At 46.7% G+C, this 21,571-nt stretch overlaps 1 protein-coding gene across 1 annotated transcript in view; it reads left to right on the top strand.

The window, feature by feature from the left end:
- LOC149365065 (uncharacterized) overlaps window positions 1-21,081 on the top strand; it is a 28,112-nt gene extending 7,031 nt beyond the window's left edge. The window contains exons 3-5 of the mRNA XM_089575146.1: window positions 232-388; window positions 14,983-15,253; window positions 16,905-21,081. Of these exons, the coding sequence (XP_089431272.1) occupies window positions 232-388; window positions 14,983-15,253; window positions 16,905-16,934 (458 nt within the window). The 3' untranslated portion in view covers window positions 16,935-21,081. The remainder of the gene's footprint in view (window positions 1-231; window positions 389-14,982; window positions 15,254-16,904) is intronic.
- Window positions 21,082-21,571: the final 490 nt, after the last annotated feature.

The following is a 21,571-nucleotide window of genomic DNA, read 5'->3' as shown; positions in this document are numbered from 1 at the left end:
GTCTCACTCGGGCTCACGGGCGGTGCCTGTTTGCGCGCCCGCAAATTGCACAGGTAGTGTCAGGTTTCGAATTCGTAATTCCGCAGCTAAAAAGACTAAAAAACTATGCTTGTCGTAGGTCACGAAACGTAGAATGTCCTGACAAAGAGCAGGTTGTGCGCAACAGCTTTCTCACATATGTAATGTATGCACCGTACAAATGCATGACTTTTCACTCTCTCTCACGGCCAGCGGTGCGACCCCTAACCCCTCCCGACGGGTCCGGAGAGCGGAGACCCCGATCTCCGGAGCGGGTGGTGCGAGTCAAGAACACCGAACTTCTCATGCGACTTTTCGACGAGGTAGATCCGGAGAGGAGACCCATGGCTCCCGTCGTCAAGAGGGGCCGGTGAGTGGCATCCTCGACAGTATGACTGTGTGTGGTTGTGCGTGTGCGATTGACTACACAGAGATATACTGGACGCTTGTTACTCGGCCAGCTTATACCATAGTAAGGAAAGATAGAGATAGAAACACTAGAGGGGGCCGTGTAGCGAATACCATTCCCTTTTCTATTCTTGACACTCTGAATGATATTGAGACTGCATGGATTAAGATCATGCTGAATAATCGCGCTGTCTGCATTGATGGTGTTTATAAGGCTCCCAGGTCCTCTTCTGATGTGCTCACATATCTCAAAACATTCATGGACTTAAAACTGCATCCAGATGACAAATATTACAAAGAGATTTCAACCTTATAGGAATCGACTAGACCCGGCATTCACTGGTGAAAAAAAAACTGTTAGCGGCGAGCATCTACTATAACTTTTATTTGCCTTCAATTTATTACAGGTCGTGAATGTTGTACAATAATTTGTGCCACTTCTTCTTCTGTCCCCGAGCTTTCTTTTATTTCTTCACACTCGGCTTCCTTCCTGCGTAATTGTGAGATCTGCAGTGGTTTGTCTGACCATAACATGGTAATAGCATCCTTCAACATACAAAGAAGAATTTCTACCAGTATTGACCGCAAAATAATTGTAAACTTCGCTGCTGCCGGTGACGTTGTGATGTTGGTATTCTGGACGCGCTAGAAGGTTTACCGGATATATTCAAAGAATTACATGAAGCAAATCGGGGTACTGATGCGCTTTGGAAGTATTTCACTGAACTGGTTACGTTATGTGTTGAGCGGTATATATCCCACACGCGCTAGGAAAATTAACAAAACGAATCCTTGGATTACGCGAGAAAAACACAAGCGAAACGAAAGCTACAGTGAAAGCGTAAAGCATGCTACTTAATCCTAGCGTTCAGCTAAGAGAAACCATTCATCTTATCAGTAGAGACCTAAAACCTCTATTGAAGGACTCCTGAAATAAGTTTTCCACTTCGCGCCATTTTTTAACCGAGGTGGCCGAACAATTCTGGAGGTTTATTAATCCGTCGGCTGAATCCAGAGCAGCTATAGGCGAAAACAACCAGCCACCTGCTCAAATCTTTAATGCATTATTTTTTTTAGTCTAAACTAGTGGTTTTACAGCAAATTTCGCGTCTCCCGAGGATAGGCCAGCGATAAATAATGTAGTAATCACCGAACAAGGCGTACTGAACCTCTTACTTAACAACACAGCCGCTGCGGTGGCTCAGTGGTTATGATGCTCGGCTGCTGACACGAAAGACGCGGGTTCGGTCCCAGCCGTTGCGGTCGAATTTCGACGGAGGCGAAATTCTAGAGGCCCGTGTACTGTGCAGTGTCAGTGCACGTTAAAGAACCCCAGGTGGTTGAAATTTCCGGAGCTCTTCACTACGCCGTCCCTCATAGCCTGAGTCGCTTTGGGACGTTAAACCCCCATAAACCAAACCATCTTACTTAACATTAAGACAAAGAAAAGCCCAGGGCCTGATGGCACGCCAAATAAATTTCTACAGCAATACGCAGAATGGAGTTCAAAATACCTTACTCTTATTTTTCAGTCCTCAATCAGCAGTGGTTAGTTTCCTAGAAAATAGAAGCTAGCAAAACTTATTCCGATCTTTGAAAGTTGCCGAACGGTGGACATAGCTAAATATCATGCAATCGTGGCTCATAAGTACTTGCTATAAGCTGCTCGAGTACATAGCATAAAAATACTTTCAGTCTTATCTACAGAAATATAATTTATTATCTAGAATCCAACATTGCTTCTGGAAAGGGTAATTGACAACTTCTCAGCTGATTGAATTATACTGCATGACATTTCCAAAGCAGCCAATTCTTGTGGCCAGACCAATGTTATTTTTCTGTGCTTCGCCAAGGCCTTTGATAAAGTATTGCATCCAAAATTATAAACAAAAATTAAGGTGACATTTAGGGAAGAGTCCATCACAAAATGGTGCATATCGTTCCAGTTATTTCTTATTTTTATTCGTTATCTTCCTGAAAACACTGATGCACCAGTCATAATTTTCGCAAATGACTGCATAATTCATAACACCATCAAAACACAAAGGAACGAGGGAAAACTAAACTCGAACTTGAAAAAAGCAAATTAATGGCGCGATGAATGGCAAATGGTCCTAAACCCGACGAAAACGCTCCTTATATTACGTCAATTACTAGGGCAAAAAGTGCCTAGAATTTTTTCTGTGACGTAGATAATCAAGTAATTCAAAAGGCAATGCAACGTAAGTACTTGGGCCTTATATTTACTTCCTATCTTCGCTGAAACAACTACATAGAGAGAGAGAGAGAGACTTTAATGAATAAAGGAGAGGTACCCACATAGGTTTTGTGTGCTCAAAAGCTCGAAAGGCACTGCAGAGCCTTAGGCGAGATAGAGTGTCTTACTATTACCTAGAGGGAAAGCTGGCCGCCCGTCTATGGGAGTTTGCATGGCGACCCCTCGAGACCACTTCAGCCACCATGGGCGCTCAAAGCATCATGGGGCGGTGAGCTACTTGTTGCGGAACTGCAACTTTTGTCCAAAAATAATAGAAAAATAAAGCTGTTTGATAACTGCAAACATCCTAACATTCAATATCTTGTCTAATGATTGCAACAAACGAGCAGAAAAGCACTTAAGTGCAAAGTTTGCCCAAAATAAGAGATGACTAGCTTTCCTATTGGCCAAGTGATGAACACTACAAAAACAAATATTTCGTGCTCAACAGGCGCGTTTTTAAAAATAAATATGTTTTCAAAAAAAATTTAGTTGGCTAAATACTTCAAAAGGTTTTTTAATAACATTTTGGAAAAGTGAAACCTTTTATTGGCGTTGTGTGTCGTTGCGGTTTTACTACTATGGTTTTTACACTCTGCATTCGCGCGAAAGTCGTCTGCGCACACACGAACAGCGTTTTCGGAATGAAACATCTCAGTAGTGCCACTTCGTGTTCCCGAAAAACTACAACTGTCTCGCAACAAGTAGCTCACCGCCCCATGATGCTTTGAGCGTCCATAGTGGCTGAAGTGCAGCGCCACCAGCTTTCCCTCTAGGTAATAGTAAGAAACTCTATGTTAGGCGAGACATATATCATGTAACCCTGAAATACAATGTCTACCATATAAAACATTGATTAGACCGATCACAGAAAACGCCAGGCTTGTCTGGGACTCATACGTGAAAAATAACTTTCATAAATTAAAAAGGTGCAGCGACTTGCTGCCAGGTTTATAATTAATATCTACCGACATTATACCTTCCCTTTTGATCTCTATTCACAAGCTGGACTTCGGACTTTAGAGTCGCGTCGCGAATAAAGCACGAAAGGCTAGAACACTTGTACCTATAATTATAAATAATTAGATTAATATTGGCAAATTTTAATTTTTTTGGAATTCAGTCTAACGAGAGATTACGGCATCGTCAATTATTCCAGCTCCTTCTCTTTGCACTGATTGTTTTAAGTGTAGTTTCTTTCCCAAGAGCGTCCGTCGACGCCTTCATGAAAGGCATCACCGATATTCTTTTCACCAGCTAATGAGTTTTATTTTTGAGTGCATCTACCGTTGTATACCTTTTATATATTGTTATGAATTATTGTGTGATGACTACAAATATTTTTATTTTACTCCATGCGCTGTTAACAGCATGTACTCAATTTCTTTTTTAAATACCTACATTAAAATGTATTGCTTGTTCTTACACTTTTCTGTTTCCACTCCTGTAAAAGCCCCACAAAGGGCTGACAGTGTCAAATAAATAATTTCAAAATAAATAAATAAATAAAATAAAGTGTCAAGGAACTGCATCTAGAGAAGAAGTACGATAGAGAGAGGTCTTGCCGGCGGACCTGCGCTACGCATGGGGGCCTGTCCTTCTGAAACGCCGCAACAGCAGAGAGTCTTGTCGCCCATGGCTCGCTTCCTCTTCGCCGTGATCATCACCCTCTCCTCTGTGTGCGCTTCGTCGCTTCCATGCCTCACTTCACCTTCCAGTAGGCTGGCTTCGTCTGAACCGAGTTATAAGCGCCTTCCTCTTCCCTCTATACAGGCCCGTTCCTCCCTCCCGGTCTGTAGCTACGGCAGAGGTTCGCTACACACTCCACTCAGGAAAGTGCTAAAAATTGGCTCTGCATGAGCGCTAAATGCTTAAAAATTGACTGTCGCGGGGCTGTAACATAGACTTGCATCTTCGCGAAGATACTTTACAGTGTTTCTTCGTAACGCGTGTGTATTAACGCCCCGCGGTAACCTAAAAAATTTCAGGTTCTGTCCTTCGTGGAAACCACAGTTAGAACACACGCATTCAGGAGTTGCAATGGGTCTTCTTGACAGTACCTCACAGACTGGAGTGACGGGTTCCGGGTTTACTAATTTGATAGCAGTAGGTTGGACGTACAGAGGCCCGTGTGCTGTGCGATGTCAGTGAACCCCAGGTGGTCGAAATTTCCGGAGCCCTTCACTACGGCGTCTCTCACAGCTTGAGTCGCTTTGGGACGTTAAACCCCAATAAACCATAAACAGTACAGGGGATTCTTTTTATTTTCTATTTGGTAGCCTGCGGCACCCAGACAGAGCAGACAGGGCTTGAATTGTTTTCGATTTTTTTTTTAGCTGAACAACAAATTCAGGTATCTCACAAACAATCAAACGGCCCGGCGCAAAACACTTAACTGAATCCGCTGGCAACAAGAACTAGACGCGCACGAAGCCGTTGCATTCCAAATCTGCCTCACCCTCTGGAGCACAATAACTTGCTCGTCAGCGCTAACGTATATCACGCGCTGATAGATCACGTCTCCAGATTCGCAATCTGTTTAAAGCGTTTCATTGTGTGCATTACATAAGCAATAGCAATACTGTAATTCATGTGCGACAATGTAAAACAAAATGCACTTCTGATGGCGCTTCACAAGCCGATCACAGGTCATCGTATTTTTTTTACAAATATTGTTCGTAGCGAGGAAAATTACAACGCCGTTTACGCTAAGGGACCTGTCTGTAGCCGACTAAGACCACTGTTGCTTATCCAAGCGATAGGAGTGGTATGCTATCGGCCGCGTAGCATACCAATCGCATGAGCGGCGAGCTGTAATGCATGCCAAATCGATACGTATACGTTGGCGCAGCCTCTCGTTGCGCAAACTGTGGGCTTCTAGTCCTTGTCCCTGTCCTTGTCGAAGCGCGACTTAGAGTTGAGCCGCCTCATGCCCCTCGCCCTGCCTCGCTGATCGCGGAGATTTCGCTGCGTCTGCGGAGGCGGCGGCACCGGCCTGCGAGGCCTGACGGGGGGGCGCGCCATAGCGGCCTGTCGCTTTCGCATGGCCCTAAACTCCGACGCCATGTCGACGGAGCGCTCGTCTTCGAGCTCGGACACCGTCTCGCTGCCCGGGTAGCTCTTGGCCTTGCCCCACGTGATCCTTCTGGAAGGCGACGACGGCACCGGAGAAGAGCTGCCGCTCGCCACGGGTGACACTTCGTTGCTATGAGCGCTCGATGCGCTGCGGTCTTCCTCCGAGTTCTCCGTAGCCGGATGCTGGCCGCTCTTTTTGCCCGGCGAGGAATCGCTGCTGGCAGGGGCGGAAATCGACGCGACGGAGGAGTCTAGCTGTGAAGAGAGCGTCGACGCGTTACCCGGGCTGCTGCTGTTGGAATCGTGCGCCACCTGCGTGGTCGACAGAGTGTGAGAGAGGTCGCTGATCCTCTCCATTTCGCTAGAACGGGTGTCACCGTCGGCATCCGAATTGCGCAGCAGCATCTCGAATTGCCCTTGAATCGGAACGGGAGCCGGCGTCATCTCCTTCACCGGTGACGTCGACGATGCATCGGAGTAGACTTCCCGTTCGGGCGGGTCATCAGCCAGGTTCCCTTCACTGCTGCCGGGGCTCCGCTTACCCCCGAGGCTGGATTCCGTGCTGGCCTTGAGCTGCGGCGATCTACCCTGAGAACTGTCGCTGGACGCCCCTGCCGCTGTCGAGGGGACGGCGTCGTTGGCGGTGTGGCCTCCTTCACCGAAGCGTTTCACGGAGGTTTCAGCTCCCGACAGAGTCCTGTGAGAGCTGCTGTGTTGATGCCCGGGCTTGTCCGGGCAAAACTTGGCTGGCTCATTAAGCTTGCTGCTGCTGCTGCTCCCGCCACTGGTGATGACGTCCTCCTGGTTGTCTTTCCTGGCAGTCGGCGACTCAGAAGACTTGTCCGGCTGAGTTCTATCGGCCGTCGCCTTGGCGCCTTTGCGTTGCGGGATGCGGAAGAGGACGCAGTCTGACGAGTTGCACACAACGACCGGCTCAATGGCAACTTGCCCTGTCATAAGGGTTTGCACGGAAGAGCTGTTCTTTGGATCAACATACCACGAGGGCCAGGGGCTCCACTGCGGGATTTCTTGTGCGTCAAGAGTGTGACGGCCGATTTTTTAGAAGGCGCCGAAGAAGACTGGTAGGTCTCGACGTCATTTAGGCGGCCAACTTGTGGCCACCCGGAGAGAGCGCAAGCTCTACGGAGTGTCAATTTTGTTCCAGCGGCGCGTTACCGCCGACCACCATTTGCAAACGTTGATGACCACTGCGATGAGTGTATGCCATTTGGTCGGTGAGCTCCGGCTTCTCAGGAATGTGTGACAAAAGCGACTGATTGACGTCCATTGTTCGACTTGTAATTTATTTTCTCGTGTATTTATTTATTTATTTTAGTATGCCAAAAGCCTTAATGGGCATCACATATTTTGGCATCGAAGTGAATATATTTGTGCGTAAGCCATTTCTTCGTCATCCATCGCTGCTGTGTACGTGCACTTCAACAAGCTTCAGGGAAAGGTAATGTGTTGTGTTGTTTCGGAATAAGAACTAAGATGGCTGGTTCATTTCATTTGTTGTTACTTATTTTGAACCAAAAAAGAAAGACGCCGCTATCTTGATGATGACGTTCGCAACGATGAGGATGTGTTACTATCCTCAAGTTTCAAGAAGGGCTTACGAGGCCAGTCTCAGAATATGTCGTGGAATCATCCTGATGAAGACAAACTGATTTCACCTCGCATATGATTGACATAACGAAAGTTTAGAGAACATAACTATTCACCAAAAGCTATCCCATTCAGCCATTCACTGCCGGGCATGTGAGTCAGCAAGTGTTCGCCGCGATTCAGCAACGCTGGTATTTTATTTAGGGACACATATCTAAGGACCATATTCGAAGCGTTTTACTATGAGGAGAGTGTGAGTTGCGTTAACCACCCCTTGGTGGTTCTACAATGAAGAAGTGATAAGATTTTTTAATGTTTAGCTATACACGTGGGATCTACTTCGGATGGCTTCACCGTTTTGTGGTTCCGTTGACCAAAGTCAGAGCTCACGTGTACGTATCCTCAACTGCTTAGTGATTAAATGTTCACGTCTGTCGTTTTGTTGCCTCTTTGTCCTCGGGCAGCCAGCCCGCTTTTCAGTGTCAACCACAAACCGAAAGCGGGTCACTTGTGGCGATAAGTATGGCGCAGTCAACGCTATCAGCCTATCAGAAGGCGCTATCAGCCACCCCCGTGGGCGCAGTGTGTGGGCAGAGATATGAGTGTGAAATTTAGGTGATTTGCAGACAGTATACCTACGTTGCCCCGCACGTTCCCCACTTTCGGGTCGTTCATAAAAAAAGAACGAAATAAAAAAGTGAGCGAGTAAACAAGAGCGTTTCACGGCACCTGTCATGGCTAGGCTGCTCCGACGCTCGCTTAATTATGTGTTAAAACATGAGGACAAGAATGGGTAAGTAGGTTCTCTTACAAAAGGACATTGTTTAGTATGTAACTTATGAGTGGACGAAGCACTGTAACAGCCGCATAAAAGTTAGCAACCACCGCATCAATTACTGCGTCGACTAACGCAACGTTTTACTCTCTGCTAGTAGCCAGGACCAAAGCCCCTGTTTCAGGTGCTTCAGCTGGGACCAAGGCGCCTGCAGCCGGTTCCGTGCACTGACCACTAGCAGCTGCGGCAGCTGCAGCGCCTTCCACTGGATGAGTTTCATCAGCAGCATGCGCACTTTCGTTTTGACTCTTTGCATCCGGAAGTTGTGCGGCGTGAGCTCCGGGTTTTTCTGCGCGCAGTGCTTCCGCCGCGTTCACGTTCTCTGGGACTTCTTTCAGCGAGGGCAGCGGCGGCTGAGACTTCTTGGGAGTCCCAGCAAGCTTCTGGTCCTTCTGCTGCGGTGGCGATTTCCTCGCCTTCGAGCCACTCGCACACTCCTTGTCGCTGGGCTGACGAGGGGCAACGGGCTGTTTCGCGCGCTTGTTGTTGCCACCCTTCGCTTGCGGCACCTGCGTGGCCGTCGTTGTCTTCTGCGACGAACTGGCTATTCCCAGGATGCTTCGAAGCAGCGACGCTGCCCCTTCCGATTTTGGCTTGGGCGGAGGTTCCGGCTTCTTCTTCTTGACTCTCCTGAGCGACCTTGTCTTGCTCGTGCCCGTGCCGTCATCGTTGAGCTCCGAGAGGGTCACGCTTCCGGGGTACGCTTTGGCCTTACCCCACGATATCTTGCGGTCCATCGCAGTGGCCAGCTCTGAATCCACCAAGCTGGACGTCGGGGGCCCCGTAGAGTCTCTCCTAGTTGGTGCCGACTTTGGCTGCGGCTTCGCCGCGGTGTTCTTCGGATTGGGTGCTTCCTTGTTTGGCCTGCTTCGGCGGAACGGCCAGAGCGAAGAGCCCTGCTGCGGCTGCGGCGGGGTCTTTCCTTTTCCAGCCGGTTGCGATGCAGAGCCCGCCGCTTTTTTCCGTGGTCTTGAGCCTGGTGTAGAGCTCTCCGCTCGCGGCTTGAGGCCCTCGGTGTCGGCGAAGCGAACGGTTAGATCGCAGCTTCCCCTTCCGCCTCCGGGGCGGCCCGAAGGAGGCGCCGCAACCGTGGGCAGCAGTTCCGTTGGTATATCGTCCTCTGTTGCCCGGACGGTGTGCTGTTCGCTGTCATCCAATATCACCAAGCCCTGCTGCTTGTCTTTTTTGGATGTGCGCTCCACGTCGATTCCAGCTAACACTTCACCGAGCAAGCCTTTGAGGTCTTTGAAGAGCTCCTCTCGAGAGGAACTTTTTCCTGCGGAGACGTCTTCCAGCGGTGGCATCGTGAGCGATGTCTGCGATCGGTATTCGCTGACGACGTCGCCAGAGTTAGATTTCGGCACCTCTCCAGGCTTGACGGTGAAGCTCTTCTTAGTTGAGTCGCCACCGTCACTGCTTGCAGATTTCGCGGGCCTTGCTGCTCCACTTTTGAGAAGCGAGGCCGGCGCCAATGGCGAGACTGTCCCGCCGTCCGTTCTGGGTCCACTGGAACTCGTAGGCTTTTGTGGCTGCGGTGGTTTTGCCAGTTTTATCATTTTGGGGCCATCAGCCTTACCAGGATTCAAGTTGCCTCGAAGCATGCTGACCGGAGAAGTTCTGATAATCCGTGGTGTGACGACAGGCAAGAGCCTGGACTGCCAAGCATGTTAAATTTGAAGTCGGTCACTGCATGTCAATTTCGCCGAACGGGCGGCCATTTTCGTCCCTGCTTCCTTGATGATGATGACCCACTGCCTTCATCTTAGGGCTGGAACACCTTTCTTCTCTTTCTTCGGCTGTGATTAGCCGGTGTCTCTTAGCCAGATTTCAGTGTTTCGAGATGATAATGATGATGAAAACATTTTAACTAGAATTAAAACTGGTGGTTCTATTCCCCTATTCCAGGAATCCATTTCATCTTTGAGGAGCTCTAGGCCCTATTGGCCGGCTCCTGCGGAACTTTCACATTTCAGTTGGGCAGCATTTCCTCCCATCGCTCAGCTGTCGGTTCTTTTATCGTTTCTATTTCTGTTTTGTTTTGGCAAGCCCATACGATGTCCTTCGTTGTAGTTTGTTTTAGTGGTGCTTCAGTCGACATAAATAATTTTTCTTCCTCATCGCCGTGATGCGATCATATGTTCTGTTGGGCATGCTGAGCCAAACAAGATCATGCCTATTCACTGACTTGACACATGGCAGCATTAGGGTCCTGCTAAGGATAACTGTTTCTCCTTGACACTGAGTTTCTCGACAGCTGAAGCCATCTCCCGCGGGTACCGACATGCTCGCGCTAAATCAAAATAGCTGCAGAGAATGTTTGCTACATTCGAATGGGTGCGAAAGCACGGATTTCTGCTACGGAGAAGACGACGGTGAGCAGCCGCGGGATGGAGCAGATGGAAGCTGATGAAGACGACCCTATCCAATGCAAAGCGCGATGCGGCGATAGCGTAGTATGAAAGAAAAAAATAACCTAGTGGTCTCGCTGAGCGGCCCTTAAAGGAGATCTGTTCGCGCAGCCGCGGGTTCGACTCCCAGTCATGGATATTGATTCAATTTGCTTTCCTCTTTTTCATGGTTTGACCTCTAACTCAGCTGCAGGTCAAATTTACACGGTCCGCGACTGAAGCCCGAGGTCCCGTAGTGAAGCTTTCGCTTCAAAACTCGAATTTTTCTTGTGCGCCTAGCGGAGGCGATGCAGATGTCGAGAACGCAAAGAGTGCGAAATCAGTTTTTTCCATCCGTGCCCTACTTGAATTAGGACCCACAGGTGTGCGTTTTCACTTGCCTTTTTTTTTCTTTTTTTTCCCTGGGGGGGGGGCCTATATATATATATATATATATATATATATATATATATATATATATATATATATATATATATATATATATATATATATATATATATATATATGAAGAAGTTGAAGAAGAAAGACCAGTCCCTGGTCGAAACGTTGAATAAATCTGCTAAGTTTTTCAATGTGACTTCCCCAACTTCTTATATTTTTAATCAGTTGCCTTGAAGATTTTGTTATCCTTTATATACAGGGTGTCCCAGCTAAATGTAACCAAACTTTAAAAAATGCGAAGTGTCCTAGCCCCAGTAAAACCAACTCAGAGTTGTTCATAGTCGCGTGGCCTAGTCTTGAGTATTTTTTTCGCTCTTCAAAGTTAATTAATTAGTTAAGTTTAATTAGCTAACTTTTTAATTATTCACTTCAGGAAGAAAGTGTCAATGCAAAAGTTTTAGATCACCTCAAAAAACCGCTAGTAGTGCTATTTCCGTCAAGTTACGATTTACGTAGCTTCATTTATTGGCCTTAGAAGAAAGTTGTCACGTGACCAGCTGCTCGCTCACTTCTCTGCCCCGATGTGCACCCAAAGTCTCATCGAGGAGAGGACTTCAAAAAAAATGGATTTTATTCTTTAAGGCGCGTCTTGGGACGTTGAAGTGGCACAGTTGTCATGTGGAAGCTTTTTCTTATTGTGCGGGTTATGGTTAAAGGCCGGTAAAAAAACTACTATACGTAAGTATTACTTTGCTGCAAATGTCTCAGTAAGCTGTTTCTCAAAGCGATCTACAACTTTTCGATTGACACTTTGTTCCTCAAGTCAATAATTAAAAAGTTAGTTAATTAAGCTTCACTAATTATTCAACCTTGAAGAACGAAAAAAATACTGCAGACTAGGTCACGCGACGCTAAACAACCCTCATTTGGTTTCACACGGCCAGGACACCCCGTGTTTTTTAAAAGCTTGGTTACATTTAGCTGGGACACCCTGTATATAAGGAACATTCTGGATGATAATGCGCATCCTCCGATATGCCCACATCTATTAAAATGAATATAACGAATAAAACCACGGGAGGAGGAATGACTCACAGTAGCATGCGATCACAACACAGACACCTTACTGGTCACGTGCAATGCATTTTATAAACGGAATAAACCATACAATAATTTCTTTGGAGGAGAAATTCTAGAGGCCCGTGTACTGTGCGATGTCAGTGCACGTTAAAGAACCCCAGGTGGTCGAAAGTTCCGGAGCCCTCCACTACGGCGTCTCATACCCTTAGTCGCTTTGGGACGTTAAACCCCATAAACCAACCAAACCATACAATAAATTCCACTGTAAAATTTATTTACAGTGTAAGAATTATAGGTAACTTCACCTGCGGCAGTGAAAATATAATTTACCTACAAGAATGTTTTGTCTGCCAGCTGCAACGTGTAGGTCCAACTGCGACGTCTTTCAGATTGCGCTTTAACAACCACAAAGCTCACAGTGCAAGTCCACGCAATCTTCCCTCATCTGGACATGTACTAAATCTTTTGGGTCAGTAATATGAAAATTTAAAAGTCACCATATTAGAATCACAGTTTCGATCACACTACGACCGAGAAGTCAGAGAATAATTAAAAAAAAAAGAATAATTTCAAATCCCAAGTTTAAAGTCGTCTCGTCTGGTATGAACCAAAGCGTATAGTTAAGCCAACTTGCCTATCTCAGTTTCAAATCCCAAGTTTAAAGCCGTCTCGTCTGGTATGAACCAAAGCGTATAGTTAAGCCAACTTGCCTATCTCAGTCGCCCCGTTTTTTTTTTTTGTTTTTTTTCTGACCAAGTTCCTGAGAACAGCGTGCACGTGACTAGTATCTTTAATTATGTTTATAAAATGCACTATACGTGACCGGACAAGACGTCTCTATTGTGGTTGCATGCCATTGTAAGTCACTTCCCTTTAACGTGATTTATTCGTTTTATTCATTTTATTATATATGGACATATCGCAGGCTACACATTATCATCCAGAACGTAGCTTCGCCTCGTGTTACCCCCCTTTTTTCTGTACCACGCCCTTTTATGCATTTGTGCGCTCCACAGTATTCTGCATCTTGTAAGTTGGCCACGTGTCTATGTTCTCTTGGTATTTTAGATAACTCTTAATTCACAACTTTTAGCGCCTTTGCAGTTGCATGATTTCGACCCCATTTTAGCATGGTTTTTTCTTACATATTCACTGTCATAGGTGCAGATAGTGATAACGTCAGCTTATATATTTGAGAGACTGCCCGTCGCTCAGCTTCTTCAGACGAAGACCGGTCCTCGACCGAAACGTCAAGAAGTATAGTGTCGTTTACCATGTCTGCTTGCTTTTGTGTATGTACATTCGTTCCTATGACAGGTGTTTGAGGGAAGCCGATCACTAACTTTTAAAAATGGGTTTTTTGAATTAAAGAGAAGCTTTTTGCGGCATAGTAATACCAGTGTTGGCTGACGTTAACTAGTGCAGTGATAACTAGTGCAGTGGTAGATTAAATTATAATTGTTAACTTTTTAACTATTACCGATAGACACCTGACTGAAATTAGAAATTTGTAGCCGGCCGTTAGTAATAGCCATATTAGTTTTTAAAATTTCTATGACGTGATTACCCTCAGCGGTATGGCTCGACAAAATTTAGCTATTTCGACTAGTTACGTGCACTGGAGGGGTTGCTTTGCCGGCATGCTTTTCGAAAGCGCATGTATTTTGGCACGGTGTAGCCAAAAACGCGATTTATATCGCTGTCCATATGCTTTATCACTTACCGCAGCTTGTTGCAAAGGCACTTGACAGCAAAATCAACGTACTTTGCTCTAAACAGCAATATATTTGATAAAATAGCGAACGTTAAACCCCTCAAGCAATGTGTGTGCTTCGTGTATGGTGTTTTTATTTCCTTCTCTGGACCGCGTGATGTGGTGGCCTTGTTATATTCGCGCTCGTTTCTTAATCCAAAGGTTGTGGGTTCGAATTTGGCATTTTCATGTGTGTTTGTTTGCTTCCTTTGTTGATATTATGTGCGAGAGGTGCTGTTGGAAACAATCCCAGGTGAAAATCTTTCCCAGCTCAACTGGTTTATGGAACAATTTCCAGTTGGAACCAACTGGAACCCAATTGGTTCCTACTGGAACCATCTGGAAATTGTTCCATAAACCATTTAGGCTGGGAAAGATTTTCGCCAGGGATCCCGATCCAAATTACGCTGGAAATCGCGCTTCGTTTGCATTGTTTTTCTTAAATTTAAGCGGCTGCCTCCGGGGATTAACTATTGCACCCCTTTCCTAGGGGACCAACAGTTAGACTCCTTGCAGACAGTTCCGAAAAGGACTAATGGTTGTGGCAGATCAGTTAGACCCTAAAGGAACTAACCTGTTGACCGCTTTTAGTCCCTTTTTCTTAATATACATGCACGGCCGCTATGGTATAGTAAATTAGTAGACGGGGAAGGACTAGTCAGCATTTATAGAATACAAAGGTGGAAGCCACAGGGAAAAGAAAAGTCGAGGAAATGCGCAGTAAATGTTGCGCGAAGTGATCGGCCTTTGCTCGTTTGGTTTCTTCATTGACAAGGCTTGGTGCGTTCGGACAGCGCAATACGACGCAGCACACATGCATTCCTGCAGCCGTTAGCCAACATTGTTGCCGGGACCATGACTGCACTTTTTCGCCTCGATTCTCGACCGCTGACGGAGAGCGAAATCCACGATCGGTGGCCACGCGGACTGGCAGCCCTGGCGCTTTGCGGGGCTCTGTTACAATTCCTGAGAGCTTAGTGCTCGCGTCACATGTCACAAGTTCACCGCACACGGACACTCCGGGTCTCTATCTTATCCCCCTTTTTAATCTTCCCCATTTACATCCCTTTTTCCTTCCCCCAAGTGTGAATAGCCAACCGGAACACTTTTCTGGTTAACCTCCTGCCTCGTTTTTTTTTTCTTTTTTTTTTCCCGCCAGGCCCAAAAAGCCTCCTCCCGCAGCCATGAGCCGCTCGCTGCGAGGCGAGGACCCGTGCATGGTGAACGCGGCCACCGAGGCACTGCTGCCGCTGCTGCCGTTCGGAGCCCGCGGCGGCCAGGCCGGACAGCGGGCCCACCCAGCCGCGGGATCTTCGGCGGCTGCACTGGCGGCGGCACAGCACCCGCCCACCCTCACCATGGTGACGCTAAAGGACGGAGACAAGACCGTGTCCCTGCCGGCGCTCACCGTGGACCACAACTACCCCCAGGTATCACACTATACGCAAGCTATGGGCGCCCTCGGAGAAGTTTGCAGGACTCATGTGGTGTTTAACCGACACTCGCAGACGCGTGACATGAAGGAGGGCGCGATTTCGAAACATTAACCGGATAGGACTCGGCAGCTTTCGAGAACGATTGTGGGTTCTCTGCTGCGTGTAGAAGTGTATTATCTGCCTCAGGTGCTCAGGATAACACAATCTAGCAATCGAGTTCATTGAGTAAGCTTGCATACTGTGTTCAAAAGCTGTTTTAGAGCCCCTTTAAAGTTTTTCTTGTTACTTAAACAACAAGCATGCCACGAGGCGAAATTGTAGGCTTAAAAGTTTTGATGCCTCTGGCTTGTTTGATTAGTCAAACGTTAAAAAGCTGGTTTCGTTTACTGTTGTGGTTGGCCAGCGAAGTAATGCAGGACCCGGTGGGCCATGGCCCACTGTTACCAACTGCTGTGTCTAAGTGGTATCCTACTATACAGGTGTCAGTTTACGTGAGGTTAGCTCGAAACTACGACGAGTTTAAACCACGAATACAACTGCAACACACACACCTGCGCTTACAAGCAAGTAACGGGGTTTAGTATAAGGGACCCTGGTAGCCTCCGTCGTTTTCTGTATCTGAAGATATGCAAAGAAAGCAATGAGAAACTGCAAGAATGTGAATCAGGTTGCCAAAGTTCTGTATAAACGCCATTCCCAATGCACAATGACGCGGCAAATCTGCTGCAAGTCAAACTAGTTTGTAGAAAACAAGACGGGTTGCAGGGGCACTAATAACTTAGAAACAAGTCAATCGGATGCGCCTGCAACAAAAAGGAAAGAGAAGAAGCTCGGCGGATGCGAAGCTGCCACTTGTGACGGATTGGGTCCAATCCGTGATCATCGTTCATACCAACGGAAACCGGCTAAGCGCTAGCGTTTGCTCATCCGAGGATATCACGGTGATTCGACAGATGATACAGCCTTAGAGCTGTGGCTGCTGAACAATCTGGCATTGGGAGAGGTCGGTGCGCTGAAGCCAAGATTGTAATTATTGATTGCGTTCTCCAAGATTCTACAGCGACGAGCATTGTTATCGCACTAGAAGAAATAGAAAAAAAAAAAAAACGGGGGGAGGGGGGTTGAACGTTTAAAATTGTGGCATGCACGTCCAACGGCACATGGCAACGGAAACAGCAAAGAGAAAAAGTATAAAACACTGACAGTGCTCTCTGTGATTACTTCTTAAAGAGGAAGAAGTGCAGTTTTAAGTTTTGACTACAAAGTGTGTATTAGCCATGATATTTACGTAGCGACTTGAAGGAAGTTCAGAACTCCGTAAGCTGTTGGCGTTTCACTCTTAAGAAGCAGTACAAAAACAAAACACGTTAGGAAGGTGGCAGTAGTTCACAACATATATCTCGCCTTTCTGTGTTCAGCCCAATGATGGAAATTTTTTTCACAAAGTGACTCCTTTATCCGCCTCGTTTTCAGAGGATTTAAAATTACCTACATTCAATGATTCACGCTAGGTAGCAAAGCTGGCAATTTCAGTTCTTCTGCAGTTTTCGTTCGTAAATGCAAAGAGCGCGCATGCTACTTCTTCCCACGTCTTTAATGATGGTCACGCGTGACGTTCCGCCTTTGTCGTCGTCGCTGCACGCAGGTGCTTTCCGAGCTGGTCATGAGGCTGTGATCGGGATGAGAAGAGAAGGAATGCAACCATCTTTTGTCTCCGCACCTGGGCACGTGTTCTTCGACCTTGACGTACACGGTCATCGTTCATACCACCACCAGGATGACACACGCGTCTTGTCGAGGCAGCTGCCCGTTTGGAGTCACTGAGAGCCAACAACCTGCGGCGGGCTCTCTCCGGTGAACGATGCCTGCGGCTAACGAAAGGGTCACGAAAGTGTTGTCTCGCACAACACGACACGCACAACATCCCTTTGTTGGCGCGTCTGGAAAACGCGTCATTTACTGTCCTGGGCCCTACCTTGTGCAATTCCTTGTTCAACCTTTCATGTTTAAGGCTGATTCTGATTTTAATAGCACGTTGATGTCGCTTATTTAACTGATTGATAGATTTAATCATCTTGTGAAACGTTCTCGTTCAAGAGAAATTACTCCTGTCTTTGCCGTTAGGCGCTGCAAGTGATGTATTAGACGATGGACGCCTTTTGGAATATGGGTTGCAGGAGTATTGAGAATAGCGCCTTCTATATTTTATAGTCCAGGCGAATGCAAACGAGTAATTACCCCTTTGATTGAATTATGCGTTACCTTCGAAGTTCCTCTGAATACGTCGGACTTGAGGTCTATAAACACCGAAGTAAATTTCTGCTTCTGCCACTTTTGAAGCTACTCTACGAATCCAGATGTGCTATCGTACTATCAGCCACAAAAGTTGACGGGATGGGTGTTCTCGGGAAAAAAAAAATATCATACAGTCTAAACACAAATAAACGTTATGGACTAAAAAGAAAGTAAGGAGTCCTCTAGCGCGCTCCCTTTCGATTGAAAATTGAAACCTCTGTTACAATATTCGCAACCGGTATAATTTCGCATCATTTGAAAAAGGAATGTATTTCCGTTGCCAACCATAAGTATTTCGTATTTTTAGTAATGGAAATTATACCTAGGGCTTGCACAACACACCCTGCCCCTAAAAGAGAGTGCACTAGAGGACAGCTTACTACCTTTTTTACTCCTACATAGGCTTTTATTGTTAAGAGTGTAGCACTACCTCGCGGCCCAGCTGCCTGGTAATGTTACCATCTGATTGAACATGCCCGTTCCCGCATACCTTCCGACTTTTCAGGCGACTGGCATGCGTGATTGTGTTGGAATAAAAGCTTTCTCGAACACCCGCATCCCGCAAACTTTTGTGTTCGATAATACAACCCATGTTCCCTTCGAGCTGAAATGCTGGGATTGAAATGGCAAGCTAGCAGCGATGCTTTGGTCTATTTTTGGAAGTGCAGTGGGGCGTTACATGGACGGCGCTTTCTAGAATCTCTCGTGTTTTAATCAAGGCTTATACATATAGAAGACGCTGCGTAGTTTCGGGAACGTTTGCGTTGGCCAGAACTGCGCGCTGGCCTCCTCGACGTTTTTTCGCAATCGTCCACACCGTCCAAGTTCAACCAGTTGTTTTGACTTGCCGAAGCATGTCGCGTTGCTGCCGAGAGTGGCAACTGTTTCAGTATTATGTGCCTGTATACAGCTACGAAAGCGATTCGTCCGCCTCATTGTCTTGTCGTGTATGTGTACGTACTGCGTGTTGCTTAACACTGTGCAGGCCGTGACACGTGTGCAGCCTCAGGCTTATACTGCTACCGTCTTCTGTACATTACATTTTCCTTCTTCATTCTCCTCTTGAATGTGCACTATTTGTTTTATTAGAAGAAAAGTGACCTCATTCTTTCTTTCTTTTTAATACTTTTCTCTTCTTTATTCTCCTTTGAACCTTCTTTTTTGGCTATTTTCTTTTTTTTTTTTTCTTAGAGAGGCTTGTCTTAACGTGGGCGCCCAGCCATTTACATCGCTGACTGACTTAAATATACATGTGTCCCATAGTGTTTCAAAGCTCTTTTGCCAAACCCGCTCACCCGATGCTTTTGTGGTAAACCTATTTGGAACGCGCACCCGAGGTTGTTTGTTTTTCGGAATAATGCAACGTAACGTCCCTTTTTCTAACTTTTTGGTCTAGACGCCTGCACTTCATTTAAGCAGGCAGATAAGCTAAAACCCGTGTATTAGAACAACGCTAGTCCCCTTTTTCAGCCGTTCGAAGAGAACAGAGTGTGTTTGTGGAAGTTCTGGAGGTAATGTGAACGCTGATTGATATATTCGATTTCTTGGAACATTTTGTTTCAGCGCCTCGGCATACTCTGCTCCCAAACTGCAGAGTAATATCGCTGCAGGTGCCCGACCATGAAGCGCAACTTGAAACAGTTGAGAGAAGGGTAATGCGGAATACAGACAGCGGCACTGGCGACCGCAGAAACGTGCACATTCAGAAGTGAACAATATTAATGTACTGTGCCCAAATAGCAGTGATATATGACGCGATAAGCTTTACCAGAGTCGTCATGTAACCTTCACGCCTGCTAAGGCCTAGTCGTCGTTCTTCAATATCGGTGCCTATTATTTGCCTACTGATACTCCTTCTTGGCTCGTCATCAGTACAGAAAGTGTGGAAATGTTCGCTCGTAGGCAGATAGTGACTGTCTGTTCTTTCCAAGAGCGTGCTCACAATCACAAAGTATCACAATATGCGGACAAGCATAGCTGGTACTCGATACTTATCATGCGAAACATATTGAAAGAATTTGGGAGGAGCCATCGTCTTCCTCCTGTTGCCAGCGTCGCTGTCTACCGTAACTGTCACGGACGTTCGACGTCAATGGCAGCTTCAGGCTCTTCGCCGAAAGAGCTTCAATGAGAAGCGTGCCTGGACGGTCGAAAATCGCGTCATTCCAAAGAGCTCTCCTATTTTTTATATATTGGCCGTAGATTTGTTTCAAAACTGTGATCCTGCATTTGGCTCCCGATTTCTTCCCGATTACTTAGCGAGGAACATATGTGCAAGGCGGGATATCACAAATCAACTAAGTTTGCCAGTCTGTAGTAAAGTTTTTCGCTGGTCTTGATCGTTTTAGTCATGGCTGGGAACGGTACGCATTTCGTACACATGTTTTTCGCGTGATGCCAGTACAACATCAGTCATAAGTGGTAATAAAAAAGTAACTACGTTCTCGACAAAGTAATGCCACAGACATTTGCGTTGCTCGAATGTACAGTCACAATGGCTTATGGTTTAGAGGGGTTTAACGCTTCAAAGCGACTCAGGCTACGAGGGACGCCGTAGTGAAAGGCTGCGGAAATTTCGTCCACCTGGGGGTTCTTTAACGTGCACTGACATCGCACAGTACACGGACCTCTAGAATTTCGCCTCCATCGAAATTCGACCGCCGCGGCCGTACAGTCACGAGATTTATGAGTGTGAACACGGGAACGCGTGCCCTATAGCCTCGAACCCTGTACTTGTGGCGATACGGGGCGGCTGCTTTTCGCAACGAGGTAGTAAGAGCTCTGCATCTGGTCTGCTTCTGGCAAACGGAAGAACGCGCCTCCGTTTCCACTTTCTTTATGAAAGCGGCCTCCGCGTATCGGCACAAGTAAGGTTCGATGCTATTGGGCGCGCGTTCCCGTGTTCACACTAATAAATCTCGTGACTGTACATCGGAGCCGATCTGCCGGGTTGAAGAAACAGCAAGCGTCGAACGATGAGCACACGTCACTGGTCCATAAAGGAGAGGAACATCGACGCTTTTGTCGCAGTGCGACGGCCCAGTACTGCGAAAAACTTTACTGGCCAGTGAAAATCGAACAGATCGATGCGGCCCGACAGCTCACCACTGTGGTCATTATTTCTGAACCGCTAGCGTGGCATTTGAAGAAGGAAACACCGCCACGCCTGACCTGCGTCGCTGACAAGAAGGCTCTGATCGACCGATGGAGAACAAACTAATCAATGCGGCAGGTGCGCTTCTCCGGACTGCTTCTTGAAAGCCAGCTTCTCTTCTTTTGTCTACGTGTCTTTGATAACACGCGTAGTTCGTGTGGGCACAAATCACCCTCGCTGTACTCTAGTCGGAGAAATAATGTGCTCTGGTGGATGTAAATATTGTTTCTGCCGAGCATGTTGCTGATGCTCATGTTCATAGGTGTGTACGCAGCGTGAGGGGGAGTCAAGGGAGGCAGTGGCCCCACTAATAGACATAAGGAAGGAGGCGAAAATTTTCTATCATACTTTTCCCTGCTACCCAGAAGACATGAAAGAGTGCTACCATAAACTCCTCCCCTCCCCCCCCCCCCCCCCCCCCCCCCTCATGGAGACCTGTGCACGCCTGTGCTCATGTTTACATGGCGCTAAAGTTGCAAGTACTTTTTGTTGTTGACTAGTTGTTTAAAAAAGTCAACCTTTACATGTTGTTATCCTGTAACTGTGTTAAATAAAGAGCTTGTATGTTGCGGATGTCGTTCCTTATTATTTCTTGAACCTTGTTTGCTGAACTCAGGCCACAATTTTAAACGTTATTACGAGCATAACAGGTGTTTTTTTTTTCTTCGAAATGAGCCGAATCTACCCAAACAGCAAGTGGCGAACACGCGAAAGTTTCTTAGTTCCTAGACCGTAGGACTATCAAAGGTGCTATATTGCCACGTATCATTGTAGTGTTTGTTCGTTCTCGCTCAAGGCTGCAGGAAAGGGTCGTTATCACTTTTGTTCGTGACGCGAGAAGCGACCAGACTAATCTCGATTGA

This window comes from Amblyomma mixtum, chromosome 2, assembly GCF_055824585.1.
Source record: "Amblyomma mixtum isolate Tamu chromosome 2, ASM5582458v1, whole genome shotgun sequence".
Taxonomy (NCBI): Eukaryota; Metazoa; Arthropoda; class Arachnida; order Ixodida; family Ixodidae; genus Amblyomma; species Amblyomma mixtum.
Note: the sequence above shows the minus strand (reverse complement) of the source record. Positions and strands in the feature narration are given on the sequence as shown.